This window comes from Saccoglossus kowalevskii, chromosome 10 (assembly GCF_978046115.1).
Source record: "Saccoglossus kowalevskii chromosome 10, keSacKowa6.1, whole genome shotgun sequence".
NCBI classification, from domain to species: domain Eukaryota; kingdom Metazoa; phylum Hemichordata; class Enteropneusta; family Harrimaniidae; genus Saccoglossus; species Saccoglossus kowalevskii.
Genome location: NC_140650.1, coordinates 28,255,528 through 28,265,879, shown reverse-complemented (window position 1 = coordinate 28,265,879; position 10,352 = coordinate 28,255,528). Strand labels below are relative to the sequence as shown.

At 32.5% G+C, this 10,352-nt stretch overlaps 1 protein-coding gene across 1 annotated transcript; it reads right to left on the bottom strand.

The window, feature by feature from the left end:
- Positions 1-1,928: 1,928 nt before the first annotated feature.
- Positions 1,929-8,755, bottom strand: LOC100369339 (synaptobrevin homolog YKT6-like). Its single transcript, XM_002738150.4, has 8 exons — positions 8,660-8,755; positions 6,922-7,113; positions 5,603-5,682; positions 5,178-5,337; positions 4,709-4,754; positions 4,315-4,380; positions 3,470-3,571; positions 1,929-2,055 (listed from the first exon to the last, which is right to left on the bottom strand). Exons 2-8 carry the CDS (start codon positions 7,020-7,022, stop codon positions 2,020-2,022), a joined length of 591 nt encoding a protein of 196 aa, XP_002738196.1. The 5' UTR covers positions 7,023-7,113; positions 8,660-8,755; the 3' UTR covers positions 1,929-2,019.
- Positions 8,756-10,352: the final 1,597 nt, after the last annotated feature.

Sequence of the window (10,352 nt, the reverse complement as noted above, 5' to 3'; positions counted from 1 at the left end):
CAAAACCATATTTCCTCTATTAGTAACATTTGCATACATGTCAGAGTCATCTCCTGGTCAAAATGAGTAACAAATAATATTTGAATGATCTAGTATACAAGTTATGTAATTGTTATTTACATGCAATTCTATGTGGGATGCAGTTTTATACAATACACAAGACAATTGAGAAGACGTGTGCATATCAGCTAATAGTCAGTGTCTTTAAGCAATAATTTGCACTAATATATTGAAATATATTCACTAACACAAGTACTATCATGTCAATGAACAGACTGTTTAACACTTTAAAGCCATAATTTTGGTAATTTTCATAATTGTTCTTTGACAGGATATATTTGCTGGAAGATGCTTGATCAGTTCATTAATATGTAAATTAGCTAATGAATATTCACCATACACATCAATGTCAAATAGGAAGCTGCAAGTATGAGTGAACATCACCGATCACTTTGAAATGTTGGTGGATGTGGTTACAGTAAATAGTAAAATACAGAGGTACACTGAACCACACTGTTAACTCTTTGAACACAACAATTTCCACCATCAAAATGTTAATGCAACATACTATAAACGATTTTAAATACACTAGCTACATGCCATTTTAGCGAATTTGTCTCAATGCACAAATTGACAGAATCTTAATTTAGCTAAAGTGCTAACAATCTGTGAAAATATACTTTCATTTAAATTAACTACAGATTAGCTAAAATAACATGTAAGCTAAAAAGACACGTTTTACAGTAACACATTGCCAGCTGAAAGCCTCTACGGACACAACAAAAATGAAAAAAAAAAATAGCATCAGCAGCCGCTGTGTTAACTATTTGTTAATTCTGGACAAAATTGAAGGGCGGTAGTCCTCGTGGCGCGTCCTATTCGATATAAGACTCATAGCAACGTATATATCACGCATGTAAAATACATTGTTTATTTACATGAAATTTGAACACACATTGCGCGGCGGCGAATTTCCCATTGGCTACAAATCTTGATCAAAATTTATTTTGTGAAAGGTGACAAAAGTAATTTTAGCATTCAAAGGATTAATGATTTTAGTTTAATATTTTAAAATATTTAAAAAAAAAAGGAATTTGAAAATCAAGACCTCAAAATGAACACAGTGACTACTTCATGACATCAATAGTTCACTGAAGCAAGGAACTTGGTCCCTCTATTGTACACTTGAGTGAAATGCACACAAACTGTCAGGTTACAGCAGAAGACTTTTATTAAGCATAGAACATGATTATGTTGTATATCCTTTACAAACAGTGACCACCTTGAGTAAATCTACCGGTAATTTAATTTACATAAAAGAACCATCCGTCTCATGTGACCAGAGAATGCCCCTCAGTGTGGTCAAATGAGCCAGTGTATACCATCCAAAATGCTGCAAATCATCACTACAATGACCTTTGCTAATCAGGACAAACATATTCATTCTCTATCTTCAAATTGTTCCTTAAACTGAGAAATTATATTAATATTTTTATTATGAAGAACCACGGGTGGTTGTTATACACAGGTTTAACTGCAGACGATACAAAGATGTTACACACTTGTCATGGAAACAGCTAGACCCAGAATTTCAATATTTCTCATGAAAAACTGTAGCAACTGCCATTTCACAGAACAACTTTCAACTCTCACAACAATCAATTTTACTTACAGGATTAAAATTACAATGTGTAACAAAATACATTACTAGTGTAGACAATGGTACAATCCCAAGGATTGCTGGCTACCCCTTTAGACGGCAATAACTAAAAATAAAAACTAACAAAGAGTATGCACGGTTAGGCACTATTGCACATTGAAGTGGCAGTACATCAGACATACCACTTGATTATTCACATCAGCCATAGCTTCATTCACTTGAAAGGTCAGACCTGATGGGGGTCTATTGGCAAAGCAATCAGCTGTGGTTGATTCACAAGTAATTACTTTATTTAAAATATACATGTATCAGACACTATCAGAATTTAGCTACCATCATTGAATATCCACATTGATTCTTTATAATATAACGCAGCATTGATTTGTTTTCCGTGCCTGAAATAGAGAAAGCAACATTATTATTATTTCAGTACAAAATAACATCCCTCCATTCACACTCCCAGATGAAAGAGCTTGACAAATGCATTTTACAGTTTTTTTATACATGTATTACTCTTCATTCTCTAGATATTCAATCTTTCATTGGTTTGTGTAGTCCACCATCTTGATTCTTCAGCAAAGGATTATGGGTAAAGTATGACATCATATCCACTGATGTGAGAAATTGAGAAAATGATTTTATCTATAATCTATAACTTCAAAAGTTGAACTTTAAATTGAATGAAAGTTTAGAAAATGGTAGCATACATGTGCTGGTGCCAAACATGCATATAAAACAGGTGTCATGGCAACGGAACTGAAAATATTAATTTTTGTGTTTTTCTACCAAATGATCAATTTTTCATATATTGTATACAATTTATTGATGCGAGTAGGTTATACACGTGATATATAACATGTTGAAGTGTTATTCTATTTTTAACGACCAAAATAACGATTTTTATTTATTTTACTCTTTTGGCAATATCTTTATTTTTGTGTATTTGCAACAAATTCGCATAGGTATTTCTCACATTATAGATGAAAGCATTTTCTCAATTTTTCACAACAGTGGATATGATGTCACACTTTACCTACAATCCTTTGCTGGAGAATCAAGATGGTGGACTAAATAATATCTAGAGAATGAAAAGTGCTATAAAAAACTGTAAAAGCTCTTTTATCTGGAAGCATTATGTTTTTTGCATTGACCTTCCCTGTTAAAAAGCACACGAGTATACCAAAAATTCTGTTTTTCCATTACAGCGGGCACAAACCAGATTCGTACAGTTAGCAATTTTTCAATTAACATCGCAAAATAGAAAGGGACTTTCTTATTGGCACTATCAAATGATCTAATGTTATGAAAACAATTTGTTACATTTTGTGACAATCTCGCCACTTGATTTTGAACGAATTTTTTTCTACGTACATACTATGGCTGAGTTGTTTGTTTTCATGTTGCAACATTGTTGTGACTATACAGAGGTACATGTAGTTGTAAATTAATTGTAAAAATAACTTCAACCCGAACATTGATAAGGAGTTTCCCAGGGAAGTTGCAAGTTACTCGTATGAATCTCACTTGCGCCAGATGTAAAATGATGACGTTGATGCAACACTTTGGATGTATTTACAAAATGTTGAGCATAGATAATGTTTTTTTAGGTATTGAATAGATACAAAAACATTTAACCACACCATTTTCTACATTTACATAGTACAACATGTAGCCATATACATGTATAATTTAAAGCCAACAAAAGCATCTTAATGATTCTTTTTACTAAACTCTTATTCATTGTCCAAATTGTAGTGAAATGTCTTTGCTTGGGCTTTTGGTTATTTTATATAAATATATGGCACTTACAGTTTTGTAAAATGTCTTGGACTGCATACTGAGATCTGCAGATTTATCAACAAGATCGTCTAATTTTTCACCTCGTTGTAAAACAGCTTCTATTGTATTATGCTGAAATGAATAAAACTTAAACTGTTAACTGCTAGAAATTGACAAGGTTTGACAATCTGAGAGAGTTCAAAATGACTGTAGCAAGTCAATCACACAGACAACACAATGAAGTACAATGTATGTAATTCACAAACAAATCTGAATATACATGTATGATGCAAATTGTTTGAATATAAAGCCAATCAAGTGCCTTAAAATGGTCAAATAGTCAATATATATATATATGTAGTAGAACTTTGAATGGAAATTTTGTCTCAAATGTTTATTTACACCCCTTGGCATAACGATCAGATAATTGCCAATGTGACAGAATTTATTAGATGGTGACTAAAAATGTTTGCCCATTCGCAGCCTGACAAGTGACATTGTAATGTGAATTCACCATCATCAACTGTTAAGGACATGATTTCCCAAAAGACACAGATACAGTTTCACTATTTGGCCACATTGGGCAGTGATAAAATTACTTGATACAACAGTGCACAAAATTTTATATGTTTCTGCCCCTTTAGCTGAGCAAAAAATCAAGAACATGTAGCAATTTTAAAAACAAAACATTTAACACTACTGTGACTAATTGTACCAGGAATAAATAAACTGTCAAATGCTAATTTACGGTAATTACATTATAAACAGTAATATGATCAGCCAAATTTGAAATCTCCAATAAATATTTCCAGTCCACATACTTACATTTCTATAAAGTGAACAATAATTACAAATGGTAAAAGATATCAACTTACCATGATTATTTTTGTTTCGTCCAATTCTGCTTGAACTTTTGTCATAGCATCCGCTTCCTTAGGATTCTGCCATTAAGAGAACAGTATTCAATTAAATGAAATCATTGAAACCCAAAGCACCTTAATCCGGTGCAGCGAACATTCAAATTTTGTATTAACAAGCTTTAAACAAACAAACAATCTGTCTTGCATGTGTTGTTTAAAATGTATGGGACCCATATGATATTTCAGTATAATGAATCTGAACTTTAACTTAGCAGGTTTGGTGAGAATAAATTCAGACAAGCTTAACACAGACATGTTACTAAGAAAACACAGAAATACAATCAATATCAGCACATTGCATTCATACTGTGACCTCACCAGAAACAGTGCTAAAAAATGAAAACAGTACCTGATACTTGGCGACTGTGCCATCCAATCCTTCAAACCTTACGTCTCTGCAAGGAAAATAAAGTTATATTACACTATTATCAATATTATTTAAATGTACACCCCCCAATGTACTCGACGCAAGGTGTGAGGCAAAAAGATAGTAATGATGAACTAACACATTGTATGCAAGTTGCTTTTTTCATATGGTTTAAATAGGCGAGTTTCAAGTTATAAGGTTCCTTCATTACTGAAAGCTACTCAGCATCAATTAAATAGGAGGGGAGGAAGCTCATTTGCTCACAACACTGTTTGGTATAGTTTTTCAGAAGAGTTCTCATTTTCACATAAATTTAAATTGTTATGCATGAAGCATTATAAGTCTTTGCAAAGAACAATATGTAGGAAATAATCCCCACTGTTCGTGTTGTATGCACTTTAAATCTGGCTCCCATTAAAATCTTATCTGTAGTTTAGGATACAGTACTTACTTTTCTGATGCTCCTTGCCATAGGTGTGGTGGGATCTCGGTAGCAAACTGATCTAATACTTTATTCAACAGTGTAAAGGAAACTCTTTGTGGATATTCATGATCACATATAAGAACACCACTCAAGGAATCTGCACGTACATACACATGGCACATATACTCTGTAAACAAATATGCAAATCATTATATTGGATACTAGTACATTTGTATGTTTTATGTACAGACATGTTACCAATTGCATCAACATCACTTTTCAGTTTATAGGATAGCGATGAGTTCACAAATAATATGAGAACTGCATAACTATATTGGGTGTACAAGTGCATGAAGTACTATGTGCTATACATTTTTTTATGAACTGAAGAAGAGTTAAAAAATAGCTAAAGGGAACTTTCATTCCATGTGGTGCTTAAAAGTAATAGTTACCTTCTTGCTTCACTGATGCTCTTCCTACTTGTGTTCTTTCAACAATAATTTGACTTGTAAATTTCATAAATTCTTGTACACTACAGAAAGTTTGGTATATAGTTTAGAGTTTACAAACACATACCCATGATTTATCATTCTGAACTGTTGTGACTATTTGGGGTTAAATAGCATGTACCGGGTAGTCTATTTGTGAATCTAAGAAAAACTTAATGAAGCAGCACTGTATGTGTTGAGTATCACATGTTAATTCATTCACTTTTCTTAGTACTGTAATGCATTCTTGTCTTACTGATTCATAATTTTGTCTTTTGTTCATTTTCTTTTTGTCTTGCTGATAATTTTATTTGTCTCACTGATTCATTCTATTGTTTGATTTGTTCTTTTCTTTAATTGGTTCATGATTTTCTTCTTACTGATTCATTGTTTTGTCTTCAAGGTTGATCAATAGATTTTTTTTACTTTCAGAGAAGTCCTAAATGTATATGTATGCGTACCTAGATACCAAAATAATACAAATTATGTCATCAGTGAGTATGAATAAAATAAGTTTCATTTTGAACAAACTGGTTTTGTTTCAAAACAAATAAAATTACATTTTCATATACGTATGAGCAAAAGCACTAGTTGTTGCATGGAGTCATGTTCAATATAGGTCACTGAGTCACATGTAACACATACGGTACAATGCGTGTAAAATACAAAATTTGGACAGAGCAACATAACTACCGGTATTTACAATATTACAGGTCTTATATAATCATTAAAGCTGAGCTTTTAGGAGAAAAAATCACGAGGGAAAAAAAAAAACATGTTTAAAAAAAAAATTGGCCAATCATTTGCATATACATACTGTACTCCAAAAAATTAATTCAGTAATCAGAGGAGTAACTAAATAAAATAACTGATGGCACTTTATTTTTGAAAACTATTTGCCAGCTACAAAAAAACAGAGTAAATCACTGTCCACAGAGAATCATATTATTTGGCCCGTCAGTATTGAATCACACTTTGCATTTTTGTCAGACCATGTATTGTAATGACCAATACAAAACACGTGCATTAAGACAATGATATATGATGTGCAATAATCCTTTGAACGACACATTTTTTCAAAAAAAAAATTTTGGCACAATATTTTCCACATTTTTATGTATTTTTCTATATTTTCAATGTTCATTTTTGACCATATGGACATATTTTCCCATTATACATGTATTAGTTAAACTTTTTGATTTGTATAAGATGACAACAGCTGACTTTGGCATTCAAAATGTAAAGGACCTTTACTGCAGAGGCAATCAAAAGAAAAATTTTACCTTGACTTTTGGAAATATCCAAACGATGATAAATCATATGCTGCTTTCAAAGTAGTGACTTTAACTCCTTTATGAAGAATACTCAGAGCAAATATCTTCATGATGAATAGTCTTTACACAAAAATAACTTTAAAAATTTAATTTAATATACACACAGCCGTTATAACCCTTGTAGTCCTTCGGTTATGTCAACTGAAATAAAATAAAATATAACTTGAGTGACATAATGATCTAAACAGAAGAATCACGTGTTTTAACCAGACAAGAGACATTTGCCTCATGATTTAATTTTTTGTCCCAGGTGTTTTACTCTAATAGTTGAAGACCATGTTGGTGAGATCATTGCTGTTTATAGCAATATTACACATGTACACTTATACAATTTCCTTAAGTGACATGTATTTATTTATTTATAGGAAGTGATGTACCACAATGTATGGCATCATTGGAACAAACATACATACAGGAATGTACAATACTGTTAGATAAATACATGATGCTCATGCTGTATAAGATGCAGCTGATGGATTACATACTGGTAAACATTAATTATTACTGGATATGTAGTTTATACAATATAAACATTGTTACATAGTGTCACATTTTAGAGGAGTCAACTCATACTGTGGATAGAGGTTGATACCAAGGCTTAAAAAGCACACTTGTAATGGTGTAATTTTGTGTGATGTTTGTGCATGTTGTTCACATTTTATCTGTTTGACAGCTACGATAAAACGTTCTATGGTTATGTTAGCTACCCAACACTTTGTTACACCATTAGTGAATGGCTGAAACCCTGAAAGTTAGCTGATTGGGCCATGACCTGGATTGTAAGGCTATATTTGCTATATTCGGTACCCATACTGTAAACCGATTAAATTTTAGAAAAGACAAATTTTTGTAAATTATTAAAAGTCACAATATTTTTAGCAGTGAAAATGGCTAATCATACAACATACAGTAAGTGTCAGCGACCTGCACGTAAATTTGTCTTTGAATACCATACAATCATGAAATTTCAGTGAGTTCCCAAACAAACCCTCCTAATTATTACCTTTCAATGATTTCAGTACTGAATCTGAAACTATTTGTACACAGTACATTTCATTGCACAGAGGTAAACTGTATGATAAGGAATGTTTGTGACACTAAACTTATTTTAACAATGAGCGAAAAAAGCAACCCAACCCAAATATTGCAATATAAATCACACTTTTGCGAACATAGCAACATTCATAGTCCCAATGTAATAGTTTGGAATGATAATAATATTTCAGATTGGATTGCTTTTTCATTCGTTCATTACACCCTCATGTGTATCATTACATATACCACATTTACGAATTGGTGTATTTGGAATGTTTGTATCAAAATAGCACAGCCGATACTTCTGACACAATATAATACATTTATTATAATACATGCTACATGTATTAGCAGCTGGTGCACATCTCTCCGCAGCGAGTCAAGATCACAATGCATTCACCATACACTAACCATCGTTGTTGAATATTCGGTGGATTCGAAAATATACGTGCAAAACCAAAAATAAACACATTTGAAGGTGGTTGGCCACACAACTGGTGGACAGGCGCTATCATTATTATTTACACCATTTCTATTTTCGATCTCGATTGAACAACGATTAATTGTGTTTTGTGTTAGTTATACAAATTCTGATATTTGTCGCTAAACGGAATGTTAGTTCCGCTCACGGCATATAGTTAAGCGTACTCACCTTCAACCATAAAATGTACAAGACCGCATAAAAAACTTTATTTTTCTGGAATATTGACGTGGAAATTCAAACCCGAAAGTATGAGTAAACCCGTGTATAAGGAAATGACGTCACCGAGGCCTCGTTCTTGCAACCAGTGATTGTTCGTTTTTACAATGCTCCAGTAAGACCCATAGAATCTTGAATGTCCGATCCAAAACAAAATATAGTCATGGCTGGAGGGGTGTGTACATGAAAACACATTACCCCTCTTCCACTACAATTTTTTTAAAGTTCCAAATGCTTACGATGAATACAAATATTCGTGTGCTTTTTTATGATCGACCGTAGTTTGGCATTTTGGCATGAAATGTTTTTCACGTTACAGTAATCATGTGGTACAATAACGGAAGAAACGAAACCTAGATTGGGCATGTAGATCATAGGTTTTTCTCGGGGACTTAAAACAACAGTATGACTTTGAACTATATCAGGCAATTGACAAAAACAGTTTGTTTGTTTTTTTTAGTTTATACTGTTAGAGGAAAACTTGATTTGATAACCCTTTAATTGGTTTTTCCGTCTCTTTTTTTTTTTTTTTTTTTTTAATTGGTCTTTAATTTTCTTTTTCTCGCCCCAATGTCACAAAATAAAATTAGTGAGCCCCTGCTGTAGAGGTAATGTAGCTAATAAATACAAAAATAAAAAATGTTAAGCAGATTTTTCAGCAATATGACTGTAGTAACGTATAACTATTTAGAATGTGACCAAATAAACATTTAGTCTAGGCTGAATTTGCATACCAGTCGTGTTCGTAGTTAAAATGTATATATCAGTAATTGTTCATCTGTGATTTGTTGTTTTTTAACTGTGCGATTTTATCCCCGACCGTAAATCATTCTGATTTAAATGAAATGTAGGTAGAAACACTGTTGGCGTTTTATAAATGGCGGAAGGTATTGTATCTACCTCTACAAGACCCAAATTTAAAACATATATTTGCATCGGATCTTAGATTGATCGTGATAAAGAGAAAATATTTTTCCGCGTAATACTTTTAATACGCGGATAAATTCACGCAAATAGTAGCTACATAACCATCATTAACACAAATATATCATGACAAAATTGTAGGTAATATGTCACTATCATTATCATAATGTTATGAATCAATGTTAACCCGACCACCCCTAGCTGACCATGAATTATTATGAGAATTTAGTAGGTGTCATAGATATTTTATAGTGCGTCCAAATAACTTGTATAAATATAAAAATGTTACAGTAACAGTTACGGGACACACGAGTAATCAACACGAGTGTTATGGTTCGATTCACATATGATTCACGTACAATTCATATGAATAGTTGCACAGCTATACAAACGAACGAGAAACCCATGAATATGATTAAAAAAAACATGAAACGTATGTAAGAAATACAGTCTAAAATAATCTTTAAAATAAGGACGTTATGGTGACGATATTTTTTTTTATTTACGTTCATTGTCATTTGATTCTCTTCAGCGCATACGCAGATGTGTCAAGGAACAGTCATGCGTACTATAACTATCCATTATCTTGATGTTCTTAGAAAATATTTTCCGCACAGAAATATTGTCACATTGGCTTCAATTGCTAGATATACATTTGCGTGAATTATTGGTATCAGTGGGAGTATTTACTATAAACGGAACTCCTTTTGAACACTGCTCG